Source organism: Triturus cristatus, chromosome 4_2, assembly GCF_964204655.1.
Source record: "Triturus cristatus chromosome 4_2, aTriCri1.1, whole genome shotgun sequence".
Taxonomy (NCBI): Eukaryota; Metazoa; Chordata; class Amphibia; order Caudata; family Salamandridae; genus Triturus; species Triturus cristatus.
Genome location: NC_140586.1, coordinates 467,575,356 through 467,601,003, shown reverse-complemented (window position 1 = coordinate 467,601,003; position 25,648 = coordinate 467,575,356). Strand labels below are relative to the sequence as shown.

Here is a 25,648-nt window from a genome sequence, read left to right as displayed (position 1 = left end):
ATAAGATATTGCCCCTTTTTTCCTCTTTACTTGTGGTCAGTTGTCTAACAGATTTGAGGCTGCTCTCAAGAGGGTGTATGATGCAGGTGTGGATTTTGAAAAGAACCAGGGAAGGTGGAGAAGGGAGATTTAAAAAAAAAACTCTAGATCAAGCTCCATTCATGATTTGTTCTCTGTGTTGTAGTTCCAGTGCAATTCTGGATGCAATTGAACTGCTTGAATGTATGTGGCTGCAAGGAAAAATCTAGTCCACGTTCTGCTATTGTGAACATCAGGGTTGTAACTATCTTAAGATGTTTATTCCCCTGATCATCTAATACTATTTGATATGAATTTGAGTCTAGGCTTGTTTAAGTTTGTATGCAAGATGATGGATAGAGTGCTGACACTTTTCAACCACTCACTCCCAGTCACAGATCTGGGTTTAATCCATCTTCCTTTTGCTCACTATGTCACCCCAGTTTGGATCCTGCCATATGCAAATAACTCTTGACCCTGTTCCTCAAATGAACAATCCAGCCTGTACTGCCAGGCCAGATCCTCCCTGGACCAGAAACAAGCCTTCTGGGACTGGTTGCAGGGTATTACTCCATATCAGCCAGGCCAGCTTGAATCCAGTGGCACAGCGAGCAAGTGACCCATGTCTGGGCATACCCTTAGCCACTTAGGGCAAATATTGCAAACACAACAAGATAATGGATGGAGTGCTGAAACTTTTCAACCACTCACCCCCAGTCACAGATCTGGGTTTAATCCATTGTTCTTTTGCTCACTATGCCACCCCAGTTTGGACAAGGCCATATGCAAATCAGTCTTGACCCTTTTCCTCATGGGAACAGTCCAGCCCGAACTGCCACGCCAGATCCTCCCTGGACCAGAAACATGCACCCAGAAATTTAGCCACTGAGACAACAACTGAAAGACTGCGGTCTGATCTAAAAATTTGCAGGGCCATAAGGCAATTACGCACGCCGAGGCATCTGCAGGTAGGGGCAAGTCAGAAGCAGCATGGGCGAGCATTGATTAAGCAAAGAAAGAAAACATGGGCAACAATTTCCACACAGGCTTTGCAAGCTGGACAAACGTCTGTGGGCCCAGTAGACCACCTTTCAGTAAAAGATCTCAATGGTAAGGTGCCCACATGAAACTGAAAGTATAACTTGCAATCTAAAGGAGCAGTGACCATATCCCAGAATGGCTCATATGCATTCAAAGTCTTGATGTCAAAAAAGCCAAAAGACGACCTGGAGGAAACAGCCTCAGTATTTGGCTACGGTTAGCTGCTGCTCCAAAGCATCTCCTTTTTGTTTGGTGGTATAAGATATTAGTTTAACCATAATACGGGCCTTTGACACTTTTCATACCATGGAATAGTTTACCTCAACCTTGTCATTGTTGATGAAGTAATGCCCTGTTACTTCTCTGATACATTCCCTCAAAGTGGTGTCCCTCAAAATCACCTTGAACACCAACCAAGTCTGAATTTGTAACATGGTGGATAGGAGTGAACTGACATGTAGCTATATGAGTGCGTGCTCGAACATGGTTTTAGCATCTATGAAGATGTCTAAATTCCTAAGCAGAAAGTCTTTAAAGATTAGAAATAGTCTAATCTAAATTTTAATGAGTAATTCCTGTGGAGGTGTCCAGACGAAATAGATCTTGAATGCCTTGGGAAGGGTATGGTAGAGGTAGAGTCATGTTTTGCAGAATCTGCAAATGGTCATTGTGAGAGTGGAGTATCATGTTAAAGTCACCTGTAACTCTAAGGGAGCCAAATTAAAAGTAGCCTATTTTAAGGAAGAAGATGGAAAATAATTTTTAGTTATCGTGATTGGGAATGTACACTGAAACCAGGGTCAATGGAATCTGGTCAATTTTCTCTCAGTCCCACAAATCGTCCCTCCTTGTCAACCTGCCTGGCCTCCACAACAAGTTCCTGCCTCTTATGATGAATGATGGTGACCCTCTTGTTTTGGTAATGAAGGTAGCATGGATTTGGACTAGAAAACTACATGAGAATATTCTTGACATATCTTTGGACCGCAGGCGATTTTCTTAGAGAAGGGTCACATCTGCCTTTTTGTGTTTGAGCCATTGAATAAAGGCTCTATGCTTTGTTGGGGAATTAAGGCCCTGCGTGTATAGGGAGACTATTGTTAAAGCAACACAAAAAGATGATGGACGGAATGCTGAACATTGTCAAACATTCATCTCTAGTCATAGATCTGGTTTAAATCCATCATTTATTAGCTCACCATGGCACCCCAGGTTGGACACAGCCATATGCAAATCAGGCTTGACCCTGCTCCTCATGGGAACAATCCAGACCAACCTGCCAAGCAAAGTCCTCCCTGGACTTGAAACAAGCATCCTGGGACCAGTTTCAGGGTACAACCCCTCATCAGCCAAGTTAGCTTGAATCCAGTGGCATAGTGAGCATGGGACCCACATATGGGCATGCCCTTCTTACTTCAGGCAACTATAGCAAGACAAAAAGTTCAGAATGCTGAACATTGTCAAACATACCCCCCCCCTCACTATTGCTAAAGGATACATCAATTAACACAATGGGGTATATTTTCAAGGGGATTGCACCATCAGAACGTCACTTTTAGCAAAGTTCGGTTGCCGCCATGCCCTTCCCAATATTTACGAAGAGGTGCTAACCTTGTAAATGCGCCTCTTTACATGAATCACTTTGCATGAAAGGGGCATGCAATTGGTGTTGCTGTGGGCTCTCCGCGGAAACACCCATTGCATTTTGGCGCTGCCCCAGATTTTGAAGGATGCGTAAATCTGAGGCAATGCCCAAAACTAATGCCATGTAATAGTAGGCGTTAGAATGCTGCAACTAGATGAAATACTTTTATTTCTCCTCGTTTTTGCTTTTTCTATGTGTGCTGTAAAATGCCATTTCCTTGTAAATAGGCACATAGGTCTCACCCCAGACCAGTACAGAGTTACGTTCAGGGTCTACCAGAAGGTGAATAGATAGTCCTGGGTGGACTTTGTGGACACTCCAAGTGAAAGCACTAGATGGCTGGATTCAAGGTAACCAAGTGAATGCTTATGAGGGGCTGTACAATTAATTTCTCGAAGAGAACATCCTGACTCATTGTATACAAGAGAAGTTATGGCAGTACTTAGTGGAGTCTAAGCTGTCTAGTCCCAAGGAACTGGGGAAGACAGCTGATATGTGGGTGAGCACTCAAGTTTCTAATTAACACCAGTGGCTGATTAGAAGAAAGGAGGACAGGTCCCCCTCAGGGGAAATCCCAGGGGAAAGAAGATAAACAACCAAAAGAGTCCTCACAAGACCCGCAAAAACCGGCACAAGGAGGGGGGCCGTGAGTCACTCCAACTTCAAGGGGAGGGTGTATCAAGGAAAATCTTGGGACTTTGTGAAGGACAAAATGTTCTTTGATGCCTCAAAGAAAGGGAGGTGTTTTGACTGTAGTCAGCCAGGAAAGGACATATTCTGTCTGCACAAAGAAGCCCCCCACTGGTGAGCAGTCCACAGGTTTTTCAGCTTAGATGTGGCGGAGGAAGTTGTTCCATAGATGGGAAAAGGTTCACAGAGGCAACCTCTGTGTCCCTAGGTGGGGTGGATATTGCAGCCCTGGCAGCCTTGCCTCCCAGTATAGGGAGGTATAGGCAGAAGCCTAAAATCAATGGGACAGAAGTGGAAGTTCCTCTGTGACCATGGTCACAGAGGAACTAGTTTCTCCAGAGCTGATCATACACGGTGTGTTTGACCATGTAACCTATGCACACAGTAGAAACAAACTTCATCCCATTACGAGTTTGGAATGGGGAGGTGTGACAGGCCTTAAGAAGATAGTTCTGTCTCCTGCACTCACAGCAGAGTGTCTACTTGAAAATAATCTTGAAGCGTTTGACTGGTCAGGAGTGGAGAGAATGGTTCATGATGTATCTCCCTGCGTGTGTATGTTCTGTGACTAGATGGCAGACTGCACAGAAGGGAAATGCCAGACACATGGACACTGAAACAATAGGCCAAACATCCAATGACAAGAAAAGGGGCACTGGGTCTGGTGAGACTGTCCAAAGAACTCCAGAGTTGCAAGAGGAATCTAGCCCTGAGGGGAAGGATCTGACCTGGAAGGGAGACATTGCACTCATGCAAGATGTGTCATACTTGGCAGAATTGCAAGGAGCTGGTACCAGTGGTTGGGACTTCCTTTGAGAGGCTGGGCGTGGACATTGTTGGGCCCCTAGGCTCACCCAGACCTTCATGGAGCAGATACATCCCAGTGATAGTGGACCATGCCACAAGGTACTCAGAGGCCGCACCCTTTCAGAACAGTCTCTGCTCCTTCAGTGGCCAGGGCCCTGCTTTGTTTGTTCACCAGAGTGGGTTTCCCCAAAAGAGGTGGTTTCAGATAGAGGAACGAATTTTATGTCTGCATATCTGAAAGTGATGTGGGATAAAGGTGGTGTTACCTACAAGTTCACCATCCCTTATCATCCCCCGACTAACGGTCTGATAGAAAGGTTCAATAAGTCCCTGGAAGACATGATCATGGGTTGGTCTGACAAACTCAGGAGGAGATTGGATATTCTCCTCCCATACCTACTGTATGCATACAGGGAGGTCCCACAGAAATGGGTTGGGTTGACCCCTTTTGAGTTACTGTTTGGGCACCCCATAAGGGGCCCATTGCATCTGGTGAGAGGGTCTGGGGAAAAGACTCTCAAGAAAGCCAAGGACAATGTGCTGGACTATGTAATAGGCCTGGGATTACGCGTGGCAGAGTATATGAACAAAGCAAGTAGGAAACTGGAGGCCAGCCAAGAGCTCATGAAGCTCTGGTATGACCAAAAGGCTACTATGCCTGAGGACACTCCAGGACAATTGATGTGGGTGTTGGAGTCTGTAGATCCCATGGTCTTCAAGGACAAGTGGATTGGGCCCCATACAATCCTAGAGAAGAAGGGTGAGGTTACCGACTTGGTAGACCTTAACACCCTCAGGAACCCTCACTGGGCCAGGCATGTCAATAGGTTGAAACCCCAGCAAGACAGGACAGACATTACCTTGTTGATGGTCACTGTTAAAAGAGAAGAGGAGGAGACTGAGCCATGACCTAACCTCGTCTCCCACAATGTGAAAGATGGGTTAGTAAAGGGAGTAGTACTCTCTCCCAAACTGATAGACCAACAGCACAGAGACTGCAAGCAGGTGCTGGAGCTGTTTGTGGATCTGTTGTCTTTGACTCCAAATATCAACAGATGCTGTATACATGACATTGACACTAGTGACAGCCTACCTGTCAAGGAAAAGTTGCACAGGTTGTCTGACCAAGTCAGAGATCAGCCTCAAGGCTGAGTAGCTCAGATGCTGGAATTGGGGGTAATTGAGCCTTCCGACTGTCCATGGGCTAGCCCAGCGTTGCTGGTACACAAACCTAATCCCCAAGGGGAATAGAAGGAGTTAAGAATCTGTGTGGACTACAGAGGAATCAATAAAGTCACTAAGGCTGATGATCACCCTATACCTAGAACTCATGAGCTCATTGATAGTTTAGGGGCTGCAGAGTACGTGACCACATTTGATTTGACCCCAGGCTACTGGCAGATTGCCTTCAGTCAAGGAGCAAAGGAGAGTCAGCATTCTTCACACCAGAGGAACATTACCAGTTCAAAGTAATGCCCTTTGGCTTAAAGAATGCACCTGCCACCTTCTAAAGATTGGTGAACAGGATATTGACCGGGCTGGAACTGTTCAGTGCAGCTTATCTGGATGATATAGCTGTGTACAATTTCACCTGGGAGGATTACCTGGACCACCTGAAGGGAGTGTTTCAGACCCTGCAACAGACAGGCCTGACTATTAAGGCCAGCAATGCCATATAGGGCAGAGTTCAGTCATGTACCTGGGCCACCTTGAAAGTGGAGGTCATGTATAACCTCCAAAACCCAAAAGACTAACTATTGTGTACTGAGCAGCTCCAACAACCCAGACACAGGTCAGGCCATTCCTTGGTTTGACTAGGTACTATAGAATATATATTCAGTACTATGGGACCCTTGCGGCTTCCCTGACAGAGCTTACTTTTTTTTAAAACTGATGTAAGATGTGAGTTCATAAGCAGTGCATTGCAGGTGCGCAAGTTATAGTTAACTCAGGTAACTATAACGGCTGAATTTCTCTGGTTTTGCATGAGTAAAATCTGACCCTAACTAGAACGTCCCTGTAGCCTTTGCTTTTTTCAGTCAATCAATTAATCAATCATGGTTTTGTAGAGTGCACTACTCACCCGTGGGTGTCTCAAGGCGCTGAAGGAGTGGGAGTATGAGCAGCTCTGTTAGGTCATTCGAAGAGCCAGGACCTGAGGTCCTTTCTAAATTGGTGCAGTGTCGGGCTTCATCAGAGGTAAAGGGAGAGTTTCTTCCATGTCTTGGCTGCGAGGTAGGAGAGGGATCTTCCCCCTGCTCTGGGCCTGTAGAAACGAGGGACGCTGGCTAAGTCAAGGTCAGCTGAGCAGAGGTTTCTCTTGGGGGCATGGAAGGAGATTCTGTTGTTGAGGTACTGGGGTCTGGTGTTGTGGAGGGCTTTGTAGGTGTGTGTGAGCAGTTTGAAGGTTATTCTTTTGCCGGGGAGCCAGTGGAGGTCACGGAGGTGTTGGATGAAGTGGTCATGTTGTGGGATGTCGAGGATAAGTCTGGCTGAGGTGTAATGGATGGTCTGGAGTTTGCGGCGGAGTTTTTTGTTGATTTTGGTGCAGAGAGCATTTCCGTTGTCCAGTCTGCTGGTGATGAGTGCGTGGGTGATGGTTTTACTGAAGTTGGGGGGATCCACTTGAACGTCTTGCAAAGTATGCGTAGGGTGTTGAAGCATGCGTTGGATACGGCGTTGATCTGGCAATTCATGTTGAGCAGAAAGTTGAGTATGATTCCAAGGTTGAGTGCATGGTCTGTTGGGGTGGGTGGGTTTCCTTGGACAGGGGGGCACTAGGTGTTGTCCCATGTGGAGGGCATTGGAGACGAGGATGGGGACTTTTGTTTTCTCCGCATTGAGCTTCAGGCAGGTGACGTTGAAATTCAGGCAGGTGTTGCTCATCCAGGTTGCGATGACTGTCATCCCTTCTTGGAAGTTGCGCCTGGTGATGTTGGGTTCTTTGGTGAGGGAGAGGATGAGCTGGGTGTCACCGGCATAGGAGATGATGTTGAGTTTGTGGATTCTGACGATGGTTGCGAGGGGGACTATGTAGATGTTGAAGAGTGGGGGGTAGAGGGAGGATCCTTGGGGTTCTCCACATCTGATCTCTGTCGGTTCCTAGAGGAAGGGTAGGAGTCTTATTATCTTTGTTCTGCCTGAGAGAAAGGATTGTATGCAGTCTATTTCTCGGATGCCGGTGTCATGGAGCCTGGTGGCTAATGCGCAGTGAATTTCTAAGTGTTTTTTAAAATGCTAATACCTAACTGTAATGTCCCTGTAACGTTTGTTTTTGTTAGTGAATTTCTAAGTTTTTTTTACTGGCAGTCACGTTTGCAGAGTCGTGAAGAAAGGGGGATGAGCCTCAGACCCGCTCTTAGGGATTCCACTGCATAGGACTTACAGGAGGTACCAGGAGGACTTCTTGGCCCCCAAGGTCCCTCTGGAGTCAAGGGGACTTGATCCCCCAACTAGTAGTCTTCACAAGTGCCATGAGACCTTTTTGGCGATTTGTGCACACGATAAGTTCCTTTGACTTTGACTTTAGTGCACCGGGAGGCACGTTTACAGAGTGGTGGGGAATGGGGGTGTGGAATCTGACAACTTCTCAGCAATCTGGCTGTGTCGGACTTACTGGAGGTAAAAGGAGGGGTAGTTAGCCCCCAAGGACGTCCTTGGGGGCCAGCTACTCCTCCTATTACCTCCAGTTAGTCCCATACGCAGGATTGATGAGATCTGATAGCAGGCCACACCCCCTTTCTCCACCACTCTGCAAACGCACCTCATGACGCACTACCAGTAGGGGGATGAAGTCCCCTTGCCCATTGAGGGTCCTTGGGGGCAATTACCCCTCCTGTTACCTCTAGCAAGCCCCACACCGTGGGTTTGCTGAGAGGTTTTTGGTGGCCACATCCCCTTTCTTCACCACTCTGCAAACGTGCCTCGTTGGGCACTGCTAGTAGGGGATGAAGTCCCCTTGGCTTTTGATGGGCCTTGGGGGCCAATTAACTTTCTGCTACTTTCAGCAAGCCCCACACAGTGGGATTGCTGAGAGGTGGTCAGAGGCCACGCTCCTCTCTCCACCACTCTGCAAATGCGCCTATATATTTTAGGAGCAGGATGTTGGCTCTTTAGGGGATAAGTGTGGGAAGATTTTTTCAAAGTGAATATTTCAATTTAAATGTAAATGTAATGATATGCAACCTAATATTGAAAATTCAATAAATGCATTTTGTTAAATTATTATGTTGTATAAATAATATTTCATATTTATTTTTTAATGTATTGATAACATATTTTTTATTAGGGAAATCTTGGAGAAAATTAACATTTATTACATGTAAATGTAATAATGTAATATTTTTGTAAAAGTAGTTGTATTGCCTATTAATCAAACATTTGAAAATAGTACCTTTTGTTTGGACATTTTAGAATATTTCAAATTTTTTAATGTTGAACATTAATAAGGTATTTTTAATTAGCTGTTGTACTTTGTTTTTACATTTTCTACATTTATTTATAAAACATTCAAAATTATGTATAATTAAATTATGAATATAGAATAAATATGTATTATCTATGATGTATTAATAGAGATGTATTTGTATATATATGTTATAGCTTTATATTACTTTATTTTTTACAAAAAACACTGTTAATATTGATTTTTTTTATATTTGTGTTGGGGATATGTATTATGAATTTCTTAATTTAAATGCAATATAATTTATATTTATTATATAATTAGAAATATAGGTAATATATGTAATGATTTTTAAATCTGAAATATACATTTATTTATGTTTCAAAATGTAGGAATAATAATAAATGACAATAAAAATATATTTTATAAATAATGATGAATATATTATTTTATATATTAATGTTTAATTTTAAATATATCGGTTTGAATTATTGTGTCTTCTACATACTATTGTTTTTATTTTATATGTTAAAAATTATGTGTGAGTATGGAGTATTGATTGTGTATATAAAACTGCTTGCGTCCAACGCCTTCCCTAAAACATTTTACATTGGAGTGGGGATAGTACATGTCACTCATTTAGGGCCCGATTCACAGAACTAACTTAAGACAAAATCCTAAACTTACTACCATTTTGGTATTCACAGAAGGCACTTACTCATTTCGGTATTCACAGAAGGCACTTACTCATTTCGGTATTCACAGAAGTTAGGAGTCCTAACTTTAGGACTCCTAAATGCCTTCTGTGAATACCGAAAGTCTTAAAATTAGGATTTTTCTCAGTTTAGTAGTAGTATAGTTAGGACTCCTAAGTTTAGGACTCCTAAATGCCTTCTGTGAATACCGAAAGCCTTAAAATTAGGATTTTACTCAATTTAGTAGTAGTAAAGTTAGGACTCCTAAGTTTAGGACTCCTAAATGCCTTCTGTGAATACCGAAAGCCTTAAAATTAGGATTTTTCTCAGTTTAGTAGTAGTAAAGTTAGGAGTCCTAACTTTAGGACTCCTAAACTGAGAAAAATCCTAATTTTAAGACTTTCGGTATTCACAGAAGGCATTTAGGAGTCCTAAACTTAGGACTCCTAACTTCTGTGAATACCGAAATGAGTAAGTGTCTTCTGTGAATACCAAAATGAGTAAGTGCCTTCTGTGAATACGAAAATGGTAGTAAGTTTAGGATTTTGTCTTAAGTTAGTTCTGTGAATCGGGCCCTATGTTTCCAACACCTTCCCAAAAAGGGTTTATATTGTAGAGGGAATAACAAGTCGCCCCTTTAGTGTTCAACACCTTCACCTAAATGGTTTGGATTGAAATTGGAATAATGAATGTTGCCCTTTTGGTGTCCAATTCCTTCCTCAAAATGGTTCAGATTAGAGTGAGAATTGTAAATGTTGTCCTTTAGTGTCCAACACATTTCCCAAAATGGTGTAAAATGGAGTGGGAGTAGTAAATGTTGCTCCTTTAGTGTCCAACACCTTCTCCAAAATTGTTTAGATTGGAGTGGAATAGTAAATATCTTCTTTAGTGTCCAACACCTTCCCCAAAAAGGTTTAGTTTGGAGTTAGTGTCTAACAATGGTTTAGTTTGGAGTTAATATCCAAAATGTTCCCCAACCTGGGTTAGATTGGAGTGAGAGTAGTACATGTCACCCCTTTAGTGTCCAACGCCTTCTCCAAATTGGTTTAGACTGGAGTGGGAATGACAAATGTAACTACTTAAGTGTCCAACCCCTTCCCACAATGATTTATTGGCGTTGGAACAGTAAATGTTACTCCTTTTGTGTCCATCACCTTCCTGAAAATGGTTTAGATTAGAGTGGGAATAGGACATGTTGCCCTTTAGTAACCAACACCTTTTCCAAAATGGTTTAAAATGGAGTGGGACTAGTAAACGTTGCCCCTTTAGTCTCCAACCCCTTCCCCAAAACGGTTTACATTGGAGTTGGATTAGTAAATATAGCCTTTTATTGCCCAACACCATCCCAAAATTATTTACTTTGGAGTTGGAATAGTAAATTTTGCCCCTTTAGTGTCAAATACCTTCCCCAAAATGGTTTACAATGGAGTGGGAAAAGTAAATATCACCCCGTTAGAGTCTAACACCTTCCCCAAAATAGTATACATTGGAGTGGGAAAATTAAATATCACCCCGTTAGAGTCTAACACCTTCCCCAAAATAGTATACATTGGAGTGGGAAAAGTAAATATCACCCCGTTAGTGTCCAACACCTTCCCCAAAATAGTTTACGTTGGAGTGGGAATATTCAATAGTAACATTTTAATGTAAAATTCCTTTGTTAAATTGTATTTCTATGTGGTAGAAGTAGCTTATGTCATTTAATTAGTATTGTTGATGTTTAGAAAGATAATTAAAATAGATGTTGGATGTATATTTGTAATATTAACATTATTATTTCCATATTTTCAAAGAATAAAGCCATTTTCATTTTTTCTTTATTCTTTCATTTTATGTAATATATATATATATTTTCAACATATATAGTTATAGTTACAAAAACATTTATACATTGATAACAAACAATTTTTCTTGCATTTTGAATATTAACTGAACGATACTTTTTAAAGAGTTATATGGTGTACATTTTTCAGGCCTTTTTTCTATTGTTTAATATTAGTTCTTATTTAATTGAGTTGCTTTATGTATATATATGCTTAACATCATTTTTACATAAGATTTTTAAGTAAGCATTAAATATTTGTATTAATTTTATACTAATATTTAATTTGTACTTCACAATGTTTTTGACATTTTTGTCTTTTTTCCAGGTCACTGGAAGGTGCATGCTGTTTGTTGGAACAGGCAAGTCTCTTTTAAAGGGTTTTCTTTTTTTTGAGTGTAAGGTTTCGAAGGTAGGGAGCATGTGGGGGCAGTTCTAGAGGTTAGTTATAGTGTTGTTTCTGGGTATTTCGTACATTTATTTGTAGTAATTTTAGCTTTTTTCACTAGTGTCTTAGTTTAGGTTTTCAGACAGTGTTTTAATAATGTATTGTTATGTTATGATATATTGTGTTATGTTTTTTACTTTTTGATGATTAAGTGTTATGCATATGTATTTGTTTTTTGTACATTTTTTATGAGTGGGTTTTCTGTTTTACTTATTGGGTTTTTCTATATGAACGTGTTTTTATGTGCATCATTTTTCTTTTTTTTTATAGGAAGTCTATTTTGATTTCTAAGAAACCAATATTCTTTCTTTTATTTCATTTTTTTTCTCAGGTTTCCAGCAGCATTTTTTTAAAGCACTTTTTCTAGTTTTCATGGTTTTGAGATCCTTTGGATTGCGTTTATGGATCTCTATCGGAATGATTTCATTTTTCATGGTGTTGGGGATTTTTGGAAAATAAATATGTTTTCCATTTTAAGGCTAATGAGAGAAATTGGGTTTTTGGTTAAAGGGGGTGTGAGCTTTTCTGAAGCAACAGCCACAATCCTTGTCTGGTGAACCACAAAAGTCACTAAATAACATGTACTTAACCCTTTTGTAGCTTGGCACAATAGCAGACAGGCTTAACTTAGTGGCAATGTGTAAAGTAGTTATGCAGCACACAAACATTACTACATTGAAAACACAAAACGCAAAAACTCCCACACCTATTTAGAAAAATAGAGTAGAAATTAATAAATTATTTGACACTAAAACAACAAAATTCCAAACAGCAGAATGAGGAGCAGGGAGAGCATCACAGATGGTCGTCGCTGTAATGCAAAGAACAGGCAGGGAGTTAGTGACGGTCATAGCAGTAGAACGAAAATCCTTGTCGGGCGTTGTGGATGGTACATGTTGGAGATTCACGTTTGCGGTCACAGCAGGCGTCAATGCTGTGGTGTGAAGTGCAGATCTCATGTTGCTGATCTTTGCTGCAACACGAAGAGTCGGGTTTGCCAGAGCTTCGCGTTGGTGGGGGCAGCAGGATCTTGGGATGAACAGGCCTGTTTGCTGTTGCAAATAATCTCTTTTTTCAAGGAGGAGTTCAACTGATGCCACACCAAGGGTCTAGGACCTGGAAGGCACCTCTTTGGTATCAGGAACTCACTCCAGTTGCAGGTCCCGGCAGGCCCATTGCAGCAGGGCAGCTGAGTCCTAAGGAGCTTGCTGTGTCCCTGTAGTTCAGAAAAGGATGTCAGTCCGCTGGTCCTTGGAGTCACGTCACCCTGGGATGAAGGTTGTATTTCCAATCTTCCTTCCCAGCAAACAGGGAAGGCCTCAAGCCGCAGAGCAGCAAGGCATCCTTTGACAGTAGTTTCCACAGGTCAAGGAGTGTACAGATGGGTGGGTCTGAGAGTCCCCTTTTTATATCTGGTACCTACTTTAAAATGGGTGAAGTTTCTAGATATTCCCCCTACAGGTGTGTCTGGAATTTCCAGACTCCCTGTCCTCGTCCCAGTCTGTCTGGGGGCACAATAGGCTACTATCAAGTTCTTTGTGTGTGAGTTGAGCCAGTGCCTTTGAAGTGCAAGTGTGGTAGGTCACAGCTCCACTCGCCCATCAAGTCAGATATGGTCCATCCGACCAACACCCAGAGCCTCCTTTGTTATACTGTCTAGATGCAATTCACAAAGGCCAACTCCCAACTACACCTAGTCATGTGACTAGAATGCAGGCACCAAATGGTTAGGACAAGAAAATGCCAACCTTCAATGTAATTTTCAGAATTGTGACTGAAAATATGACTTTACAGTTTAAGAGGGTTTAAATTACAATTTCCCAGACACCAAACATGTTTTTCTAACCTGCTCCTAATCAAAATATAACAATTATTAAATGTGATAAGGTAACCCAATGCTGTTTTATGGAAGAGGTTGGCCTCACAATAGTGAAAAACAAATTTAGGAGTTTTTCACTACTAGGACATGTATCACCAAAAGTATATTTCCAATTTTAAATACACTGTAACATGCCCTATTGGCTGTTTAGTGCCTCCCCTGTGGGTGCCTTATATGTATAAAAAAAAGAGAGATTTAGGCCAGTAAAATGGTTGATTTTGAAAGGTCGAAGTGACAGTTTAAACCTGCACACACAGATTGCAAAGGCAGCTCTGGAACATTTTTTAAAAGCTAGGTGAGTTGTTGCACAATCAGTGCTGCAGGTCGACTTGTAGCATTTAATTTACTGGCCCTGGGTACCTGTATTAACACTTTACTAGGGACTTACAAGTAAATTAAATGTGCCAAAAGGCAAGAGCACAGGCACTTTAGGACTGGTTAGCAATGGTAAAGTGTGCAGAGTGCACAAGATTTGTTCTATACCAAAGTAATATCACTTTTAATTTTAATTTTATTTAAATGAGTTGTTATTTAATATTTTAAACTACTATTCCCTTAACATCAAAGCTGCTCCATGTTTCTCTGTGCAGGCAGCAACCTGCATTCTTTTTGAAGCAGGGATTAGAGATCGTTTGCAGGTAGATTCAGTGAGTGACTGAATCCGCCTGCAGGAGGATTTCTGGGGGGTCTATTGGACCCCCTTTCACCCCTCCAGATGGTTTCCCTCGGGAGCTCACTGACACTGTAAGACCTTTTTGTGGCACACTGCCAATGCATCTTCAAAGGGCATGTTTACTTCTGCACTCACATCGGTAATTCGGCATGGGTGCAGAGACAAAGTGATTCCCTCATTTGTATGGGCTATGCCCCAACCAAATGAGAGATAGCCTTATGTGTTATGTGTGCCCCAGCACTATCAGTGTTACAGAAGGGGCCACACAAGCATCTGCAGACTCTTCTGTAATACCATAGTGCCCCAGTGGCACAAAAAGCTGGTTTACCCACCCATTGTGCCCCTTGCCAATGTGAGTAATGCGGCCTTTGGTGTATAGCAGTTTAGGACACTCAGGCATTGTGGATAACATCTTGTTGATGGTGCTTTTAATACTTGACCTTTGGCAATATTGTTCTGATTAATTATTTTAGATGTATGGACATTGTGGGTATGGGCTGGGGTCTAACATGTACATACTGATGTAGTCGAGTACTGTAGTTACTGGCCTAGTGAATGCGCTTTATATACTGAGGCTTTGAAAATGGTGGTCAAGTTAAGGTGTTGGAATTGTCTGGGTACTAGTGCATTGTATAAAATGTCTTCACTATGGAGCTACACAAATTAGGGCTATCCTGGTCTGGCTATGTTGCCTTCCAGCCTGGATACTGGGGTAAAAGAATGTTTCTTTAGTTTTAATTCAGAATTATCTGTCAGATCTATTGCTCTACAGCCAATATATTTGTGTGTTTATTCATTTTGGTTAGTTGGGGTAATCCCCAACACACTCCTGGATAGGTTTGGGCTCCCTCACAAACTAACTTGTGATCTTACAGTTCGAGATGGTATTTTCCTTGGCTGTATTCACAATAGTCGGGTCATTCTATGACAAAATATTACGGCGAGCAGGAGAGTAGACCATCCCCAGGCGTGTGGGGCTGAAACAACTGTAGGAGAGTGAGGAGTATTAGCAGGGACAATGGATGGGTGAATAGAGGGTAATGGACAGTAAATGCCTGATTACGATGACAGTGGGACCGCCACCTACTGACTGTCGGTGGTGGTTCCACCGCCATCGCAAGCATGTTTTCTGCCCATGACATTTGTATGGCAGGCAGATGTGTCTGACTGCCATGGTGTCTGACAGTCGGAATGATTCTGACTGCCCATCGGACCTCCTGCATTCCACAGAATAGTGTCAGTGCCTGCCAGGCACCGCCGTAGGGATAATGGTATCCCTTTCTGCCTGTCTGTCAATGGCAGTTAATATGCAGTGACCAGGCAGGCGGAAACGGACTTGTGGGCCTGTAGCAGGCCCGCTTCCCCCTGGGCCTCGGACATGGGCCCTGGGGAGCACCTATAGTGCCCCCCAACATATGCCAGCACCATGTGGCAGGCACCACATTGTGCCTGTAACGTAGTGCAGGGATATGTAACATGTCATTCATTATACTGCGGCGGGTGCAGCAGACCGCAGCACCCACCGTAATACAATGAATACACATTGCGACCGCCGTGGCGGGAGTTGCATCGTAATTCGGCATATGGGACCGCCGCCTTGTAGGCAGGAGGTCCCCATTCCCAATGGATGGCGGAGTGTTTTTCCTGTTGAAGTATTTAGAAGTCCAGGAGAAGTTTTAGGTGGGTGGTGAGCGTTTTGCAAGCACATTGATGCAAATGGGGAGAAAATAAGTATTTTCAGAGGGGTGGAATGTACATGGAAGGAGATGGAGGGGCAATGGAAATGTGTGGTGGTGGGGGAGGGGGATGTTTTTCATCTCTTACTGCAGGTAATAAAAAATACACAGAATGTCCGATTCTAGCTTCAGATATATATTTTTAAATGTACATTTCAGAAAAGATTTCAACTGTGAAACATTTGAACCAGTTTATCTCAGAAGAATAACCTACATATGTGGCAGAATTCATCTGAATATTTTAGCTGAGAACATGCATGGGTAAATATGATTCAAATTACCTGTAAATGTGTCAAAGCGGAGATTCTTGCTGTATCGAAAACTAAGCCGGCCAAGTTTAGGATTAAGAATCCTGAGAGCAATATTACTAGCTGCAGCGCTGAGAAAAGAAGAAGGAGATTGTCTTTGTCATAATGTGCATTTCAAACGCTTCTAACCTATGTTACAACATTTAACGGAGTTTTTCTGAACCAGTAGTGTGATGAAGTCCAACTGCACAACCCTTATTCTAAAAGACACGCACATAGGGACGAGTTGTGCCAATTTTGTTTTAGTTTTATATGGCGCGAACTGGACCCGGAGGTATTGGAGCGCTTTGCATGAGCACAAGTTACTTTACACAAGGACAAATTCAATTTTTCTTCTTTTTTGGTAGGCTTTGGAATTAAGCGATGTGCCCAGAATCACGGGGTTCTGACGCTACAGGGAGACTCGAACTTGGTTTCCCAGCTCCAAAGTCGGCAGCTCTGGCCGCTAGCAGTAGTAAATATCAGAGCAACATTGTTATCCTGTACTCCATTCACAGAACATTTCTGCAGCAACACAAAAGGCGTAGGTAATGTTTTTCTCCCCTGCCCCATCATAAACAAATGAGTAATTTTCTTACACTGTGAGAAGATCAGGAGCTTGGCTTTTGCTTAAAGCTTTCAGCTGTGAGTAGGTGAAACTGGCTACTTGCAGGTTGCTCTCGGTTAACGCAACATTAGCCATATTCATCAGCAGGGCAGCAGTGGGCTTGGTTTCCAGCAGAACGACTGATGCCACCATTCGGACCTCAGCGTTTACTTTGTGATTTGCAAAGATCTGCATAAGGATGTCCTGTACCTATATAAATAGAGATGCTACATTAAATTCACAAATATTTGTTTTAAACACTCTAAAATTAAATGTAAATGCTTCAAGGCCACCACTGTGTCGTTAAAACCACTTATAACACCTAAATAAAATACAATAAATACTTCATTAGTTACTGCACATTTGTCTACTTTTTCATAAGCAGATGGCCTGGCAGTGGCTTCTGCATCACAGGTTGACTACTCGTTTATGTCAGGAATGTCTAAAGCCGCAATTATGAGCGCTGTAGTCATTCTGCTAGGACTAGTAAAAGCAGTCACAAACTCCATTGGAATAATGAGATCTATGGGAACACCATTGATCTGTTTTGTTTCACCTATAAATTTCAATTACTGATGGGAGCATAAATCTCTGGGTGAATCGCCAGGGTGAAATGGCACATTTTTGAGGAATCACATCTGAAATTACTGATTTTGTCAATGATTTCCTATTGCTAAGTGGACTCTAAGGAGCTCACTTTTAATCCTCTTATAACTCGCCGGTACTGGTGACTGTTTGAGTGCTGAGATTCTGGATACATTATAGGGCACTCAGAATGAAGCTTTGGGTAACTCGTGTCGGAGAGTCCCAGGCCATTCAGAAGTTACTGATCTCCAAATACAACACTTTATTTCTAAGAGACCCCACAATGTGGATCAAGAACCCCTGTTAGAACTTGAGTCTGAGGGTATGGAGGCAGAGCAGTACATGGCTTACCTAGAGATCTGCAAGTAGATGCTGGAATGCACTCTGGTTCTTCTTAATATCAGCAAATTGCAAAGTGCTCAAGGCAAAGGCTATGCGTGCAAGCTTGACTAGTGTGCTCTGTCGCAATAGCACCAATGAGGTTCAAAAAGTAGTTGGTGCATCGCCATGCACTATTCTCAAGCTGAACTACGAGTCGCACAGGTCAACAAACAGACGTCTATTTCTTAATCCATGTTTATTCCATAACATTCAAAGAATTTTTCAGATTCACAACAGAGGCAATGTGATTCCAAGCTTCAAATGCTAAAAGACATGCCCTTCCAAGGTGTATGCAATAGCACAATGAAAATCACAGCACGTTCTGGGTAACCATATGGAAATCCACCCAATGCATTTCGGCCTTAAAGCCCTTCTTCAGGGGTACTGGAATGTAAAGATAAGCTCATCAACATCGTGGAGAATCTTAAAAAAACAATAACCTAAACAACCATTATATTATATGCAAATATGCAGACCTTAACAGGCATGTGCAACAGTCATCCCCCACCACTCAAATCCACTGTGTAATGCATGCATAATATAATCAAAACATGTGTGCTATTGCACCAAATTATACGTGCAATTGTTTTAAAAAATAAAACAAACAGTACTGTCTACTGAATAACACATGTGCCATAAACCATCACAACAAAAACCCATTGTGAACCTGTCGATGTATTCGCATTGCTATATATGTAAATTCGAAACTTTCAAGTCCAGACACCGAGTCCAGCGCAGCGACTGGCATTTGTGAAACCAACCAAAAATTTGCTGAAAATAAACTGCTGATTTTAAACCCAGTTAAATCTCCACAGGTGCAGCCCTTATAAACTGAAATGCACTAAATGACTGTAAGTACAGAACCAAAAATTAACATGGAAGAAATACGTGGACATTAAGTTAATGCCTCAGTGCTAAAGTGCTTGTGCTCCCTCCTCCTTACATGGCAATATTGGCTCATCCCGATTGGGATTTTAATTTACTTATACATCATTAGTAAAGTGCACTACATGTGCCCAGGGATAGCAAATTAAATGCTACTAGTGGGTCTGCAGCACCTATTGATCCACCCACTAAAGTAGCCCTCTAACCATGGCTGAGGTCTGCCAGTGCAGAGATTGTGTGTGATCTAGATTGGGACATGTTCCTGTCAGCGGTGTACTGCAGTGCCAAGACTGTGTGTGAGTTTATTTTTTTATTTTTTTTATTTTTTTCAGACCGACAAAATAAATTATTTATTATTAAAACCATCATATTTATTAAAAAAAGCTGACCCTTTCCTACAAATGCCATTCTTTTTTTTTTTTTTTTAAACCTTTATTTACACATCAAATATTCACAATCATGGGCCTACAACCGCCTGGGCCGGCCGCTAACGTAGAAAAAGGGGAGGAAAACAATAATACAGCAATCATGAGAGCAGGAGCGAACCGCACGCGTAACGGCTGCAGCCGCCCACAACTGAACCCAGCACTACAGAAAGGTTTCTTATTAACTGTTTTATAAATAAAAACAACAAAAGGAAACTTAGACCAGGCAGAAGAACTCCATTAGCAGGGACTTGCTCTCTCATGAGCGGGGGACAACAGCGACAATGCAGCCCATTACACAGTTACTCGCGTTAAGAAGGGCAGGGGGGGGGGGCAGGGAAGAGATCGGTCATCAATCCTGCAAAGCGAAAGGGGTAAAAGACCAGGAACATCAAAGTCAAGGGGACATCGTTACGTCTGGTGTGACCACCAAGGGGGGGGTGCATATATCCCCACGGTAGGAATTCCAGGGCCCCACATCTTACTCCATTTCTTAGGTTTGCCTCTGGCCACGTAAACCGTCTTCTCTCGGAACATGCACCAGTCCATATTCTCTTTCCACTTCGTAACTGTGGGAGGCCTACCGGAACCCCAGAGCTGCGCAATGTCTCTTTTAGCGATCATGTTGCCCAAAGTCACCCAGCGTTCTTGTGCCACCTCGCAGTCAGTCGGTTCCCACACATTCAACACACATCGCCGAGCCTCAGGGAGCAGAGCCACACCCGTAACCTCCTCCATCACTGCATGCACACCAGTCCAGAAACATAGCACCTTCGGACACTACCACAGAATATGAAGAAAAGTACCAAGCAGGCCACAACCACGCCGACATAAACCATCACTTGTGTAACCCATGTGAAGCAAGCGGGGACCGGTGACATAGACCCTATGTAATATCTTTAACTGCACAAATCGAAGGCGAGCCGGTATGGCAACCTCCCTCGGTGAGGCTATGGCCGCGACCCAGTCCTCATCATCCAATTCTAGGCCATCGGCGACCCAGACCTCTCGCAAATGTGTGAGGAGGTCCGCTCGAGTATTGATCAGTTTTTTGTAGATCAGGGAAATAGTACTATCCGGCAGGTAACCATCAAGTAAACGATCTTCCAACGGGGAGGCTTCAGGGATATCTGCAGGATTCGGGAAAGCGGAAAGTAGCGCATGGCGCATCTGCGCATAGCGAAAGAACTCCCTATCGCTCAGCTTATATTCCGTCCGAAGAGCTTCAAACGTTTTAAAAGCGCCCTTCGTCCAGAGATCCCCCACACGACTAATTCCAATCAAATCCCACTTCTCAAAGCCCTTAGTACGCCATAAACCACCCAACGCATCAGACGCATACAGTGGAGTCGCACGAGACAGACGGCCCGTCCATCCCGTAGCAGCGGTGGCGCAGTGCCAGGCACGTACTGCATTTTTCATAGGACCTGTTAAATTAGTGCCTCCCTTCGTAGAATAAAGCGCCCTATTGAAATCTCTGCCCGGCAACAGTAGCTTATCCATCTCGTACGCGGGGTTCACCGCCGGGCCATATGTCCCATGGTTCACCGCCACCAACTGGGACGCCCAATAATACCTTCTGATGTCAAGGAGAGCTATGCGACCGTCATACCACGGAAGGGTCAATTTAGCGAGAGCAATTCGCGGTCTCCCATCCCAAACTAGTTGCCTCTGTAGGCTCTCTACCTCACTAAAATATCGGGCGGGCACCACGTCCAGCGTATTCTGCAATGCATACAAAAAGCATGGAAGAGACATCATTTTGAATAAGGCTGCCCGGCCAAGCGGCGATAGCGGGAGCTTCCGCCAACGAGCAACATCGGCCCGCAGCCGCTGGAGCGGGGGCAGCAGATTCAGAGCATAACGGACCGCCGGATACGTGGATACCTAGGTATTTAAATCCAGAATGTGAAATCTGAATCGGACAGCCACGAGGGAGAAGAGGGGGGTCGCCAACCTGCACATAAACACAGGATTTCACCCAATTAATGACAAGCCCTGAATTGCGACCGAAGGAGTTTATTACATCAAATAACACTATCAACGATTTCCGCGGGGAGGTGAGATAGAGCAAAAGATCATCTGCGTAGAGTGACACGCGATCCCCAAACGTCGGTGTCCACCGAATACCCGTCATGGAGGGTTCCCACCGGAGCCACGCCGCCAGGGGCTCCAACGCGAGGGCAAAAAGAAGCGGGGACAGGGGGCAACCCTGCCGCGTGCCCCTCCCAAGCAAAAAGGGGGTAGAAACTCTACCATTCACCACCACCTGCACCAGCGGTTCCACGTATAACAACTTCACCCATCCAATGAATCCAGGTCCAAAACCAAACTTAGCCAGCGCCGCCCAGAGATACGACCACTCCAACGTGTCGAACGCCATCGTTCGACACAAAATGGCGGGCTCCTGAATAGAATCAACTCTCGCGTGGACTCCGTGGAGGCGCCGCAGGTTCAGCGCGGTGTTGCGGTGCAGAATAAAGCCAGACTGGTCCGGATGTACCAGGTCACCAATGACTTTAATCAAACGATTAGCGAGCACTTTAGCGAGAATCTTAGGTTCAGCGTTTAGGAGTGAGATAGGCCTATAAGACGCACAGCAATCACGCGGCTTGCCCTCTTTATGGATCACCACAATAGTCGCTAGACGTTGGTCACGCGGAAGGGAGCCGGCCTCTCGGGATGCAATAAACATCTTGCGGAGATAAGGTGCCAGCCTATCTGGACGAAGCTTGTAAAGCTCAATCGGAAGGCCGTTAGGGCCGAGAGTCTTTCCTGAACGGACCGAGCGAATCGCCGATGCTATCTCATCGTTCGTCAACGCCGCATCCAGCAATTCTTTATCATCGACAGAGAGGCACGGCAATGCAATATCTCGTAGCAGTTGACGAGAGTCGTCTTCTGGCCTCTCCGAGACCGGAGAGTAGACCTCACGCAAATGGTCCGCAAAACAGCTCACAATCTCCCCCGGATCCGTAACACTCACACCATCAGCACGCACAATCACCGGGACCACACGACTCGCTCGCTCTCTCCTCTCCAGCCATGCAATCAACTTTCCAGCCTTGTCACCAACATCATACAAGCGCCCCTGTTGTTCCCGACTAGCGAGCTTGGCCGCATCCGTAACCAACGCCCTATAATCCGATTGTTTAAGGCAAAGGGCATGGAGTTTATCTCGTGTGACCCCCCGCCCGAGATCCTCTTCCAAGTCAGTTATGTCAGACTCCAGGCGTACCACCTCCTCAGTTTTACGTCTCTTAGCAAGGGAGATCAAGGATAGGGCCTGCCCACGGATGACCACCTTGAAAGCCTCCCACAATGTTACGGCCGATGAGACTGAACCCTGATTTTCTACAAAATAACGGTCAAGAGACTTAACCAAAAGGGCACGAGTTGTGGGGTCATGCAAATGCCAGGGATTAATCGGTGCCACCCTCCCCCCTGCCCCCAAGACCACATCTAAGTGTAGCAGGACCGGGGAATGATCAGAGATGCCACGAGCCAGATGTCTGACCTCCCCGATCATTTGAGCTTGGGCGGCCGGCATCAGCACATAGTCCAATCTAGATAAGGAGCCGTGGGCGCCAGAGTGAAATGTAAATTGGGCGAGCCCCGGATCCATCGATCTCCAACAGTCCACAAGCCCCATAGTGTCGATAAAGCCACCCAGCCAAGAGTGCGCCCCAGGGAGGTCTCTGGGAGGGTGCCGATCCTCTCTACCCGATACCACAGAATTGAAGTCGCCACCTACCAGCAGGAGGCCCTCCGGGAGCCCAAGCAGCAACCCTCCCAAGTCCGCAAAGGTGGTGGTTTGCAACCCATGGGGGACATAAACTGAAACCAAACACAAAGTCTGTCCTTCCCACCGGCCAACCAACACCACGTAACGCCCCCGGTCGTCATGCATCACCTCATCAACTTCCAGCGGGAGAGAGGATCGAACCAAAATGCCCACCCCTCTGGAGCCGGTAGTAAAATCAGAGTGGGCCACCAAACGGTAGCCCCTTCTATTCATAGCATGGCATGAGTGTCCCACCAAATGTGTCTCCTGCAACAGAACTACATCAGGAGAGAGACGTTTCAGATATTGTAGCACCACCCCTCGCTTCAATCGGTCCCCCAAACCATTGACATTCCATGTTAAAATGCGCAATCCCCTACCCCCCATTTCCACCACAACGGTCACCCCACCCACGTTGAGAGCAAAAAACAGCACACTGATTGCCTGGTACAAGACAAACGCCACACAAAAACAACTCCCCTACTGCCACCCCCCCAACTCCCGTTACACAACCCCCACCCTGCACCCCTGCACAAGACCATTAAGCCACCCCAACTCGCAGTGTGCCTGTCGCCCCAACATGAACCTACTCTACGGAAAGAAAGAAAACCCCCCGAGGAGGAAGAATCTCACCAGATACCCCGCAGCCTCCCAATGATGAAGAAAGGGTGATACAGTCCTAAAGAAGAAAAAACAATACATCAAACCCAAGTCGGAGGTGAACACAAAATTGTCTAGGAACCACCAGTCATTCGTTCACACTTGATCCGCTGATCCACCACCCTCATCCTCGGCTCGTTCCTCCCCGCCGCGCCGATGGTGCAAGGTGTCAAGCCAGTCCTCAACCGCCTCGGGCCGGTCGAAAAAATAAGTCCGTTCCTCCAGTTCAATACGTAGCTTGGCCGGGAAAAGCATAGAGTACTTCAAGCCCATGTCCCTCAGCCGCCGCTTGACAGTCATAAATCCCATTCGCTGTTTTTGTACCGATTGTGTAAAATCAGGATAGAAACTGATGTCCACATTTTCATACTTCGTCGGGCCATTCACACGGGAGGCCTGCAGGATTGCGTCACGGTCCCTGAAGTTGAAGATCCTGGCAATGATAGGTCGCGGTGGGGCCCCAGGCCTCGGCCGGCCCCCCGGAACTCTGTGTGCCCGCTCCACCGTGAAGAATTTGCTGAGGCCTTTTGGCGCTAGTTTGTTCAGGATCAGATCTTCCACAAAGAGATCGACCGGCCCATCCTCCGACTTCTCCGGCACACCGATGATGCGCACGTTATTCCGCCGGGCCCTGCTTTCAAAATCATCCAGTCTCTTAACAGAGAGGTCGCTGAGGGCCCGCAAACTGCGGATCTCCGTCTGCAGTTCAGAGACATCTGTCTTGAGGCCCGATGTCGTGAGATCGAGTGATTTGACCTTTTCACTGGTTTTCGACAGGTCTGCCCTAAGTAAGTTGACATCGATCAACACGGTGTCCAGCTTGTGGGCCAGCGAGTCGAATTGCTGGCCGACCGAAGCCTTCATGGCGTCGATGGCACCCATAACATCTTGCAGTGTCAATTCCGTCGAGGGTGATGGGCCCTCCTTGGCCGCATCCGAAAGCCCACTCGAACCAGGAGATCCCTTCCGCTGGGCATAGCGGTCCATGTTGTTCGTTTGCACGTAGCCACCTCCCCGGGTAGCTCTAGACTTTTGCTTGTCACCGTCCAGCCGGGCCGCCATTACACAGCAGGGAGAGCAGATCCAGTATACCTGTTAGGCGTAGCGATCACCCTGGGGAGTCCACCTGAGTGATGGACAGCCCCCTTTGTCAATGCCACTCGACAGCCACAGATCGGTCCAAACGTAGAGCGACTGCAAGCGCCCACCACCAGACTCATAGAGGAAAGTCAAAAACGAAAGTGAAACCAGGGGGGGACGGGCCCGCCCAGGACTCTGGAACCGTTGTTGTTCGATTGGAGCTCGGGGACAGTGCCAACCCGAGTCCGGGGTGGCGCCGCAGGGCAGGCCTCTTTCTGAGTACAGAATAAGTCGAGTTCCCAAAGTCCGATTTAAGTTCAGAAAACGGGAATCACTTCAGCTTCTGTTCACCCGTAATATTCCTTCAAAATAGCAGGATTATAGCCAGGATAGACGTGGGAGGCTGCGAGGGTCTCGGGAGCCCTGTGCCTACGCGTCCATCTTGGTTGCGCGCTAGGCTCCTCCCTGTGTGTGAGTTTAAACTACCATTTCAACCTGGCCAAATAAAACTTTTGCCAGGCCCAAACCTTCCTTTTTTATACATATGTCACATTTAAGGGAGGTCCTGGACAATCCAGAGGAGAGGGTGCAATGCATCTAAAAGGCAGGACATGTACTTTTAAGTTTTCATGTCCTGGTAGTGAAAGATTATCAGATTTGTTTTTCAGTACTGCAGGGTGTATCGCTCCCATCCAATAACATTGTAATTAACTTATTCAATTTTATAACTGTAAGTCCCAATTGTGAAGAGATAAACTTTTCAAGTTTGGTGTCTCTGGAATTACAAAGTAAAATCCAAGCTTATGGTGAAGTAAATTGCAACTCTGAAAATGCCACTTTTAGAAAGTTGGCCTTTTCTTGATTTAGGTATTTGGTGGCTGCTTCCTGTCTCTGATCACATGTCTGAGGTGGGGTAGAGTTGGAATTTGTGTATTCCCCGTAGACTGCCAAACACAACGAGAGCTTTGGTGTGACTTGATGGGCCATCCTGGCAGGATGAGAGGGAGGAGATGGACGCAGCCTTACTTATACCTGAATAGGATGTGTCCTGCTCCCACACAAAGGACTGTATGCCCCCTGTAGTGAGTCTGGAGC

General features: G+C 44.8%; 1 protein-coding gene across 4 annotated transcripts in view; it reads right to left on the bottom strand.

The window, feature by feature from the left end:
- The window catches only part of LOC146834561 (vitellogenin-1-like), a 977,187-nt gene that overhangs the window by 634,447 nt on the left and 317,092 nt on the right, over positions 1–25,648 (bottom strand). For all 4 annotated transcript variants that reach the window (XM_085601961.1, XM_085601964.1, XM_085601963.1 and 1 more), the window contains 2 exons: positions 16,746–16,963; positions 16,141–16,238 (listed from right to left, as the gene is read on the bottom strand). In XM_085601961.1, the coding sequence (XP_085458087.1) occupies positions 16,141–16,238; positions 16,746–16,963 (316 nt within the window). The remainder of the gene's footprint in view (positions 1–16,140; positions 16,239–16,745; positions 16,964–25,648) is intronic.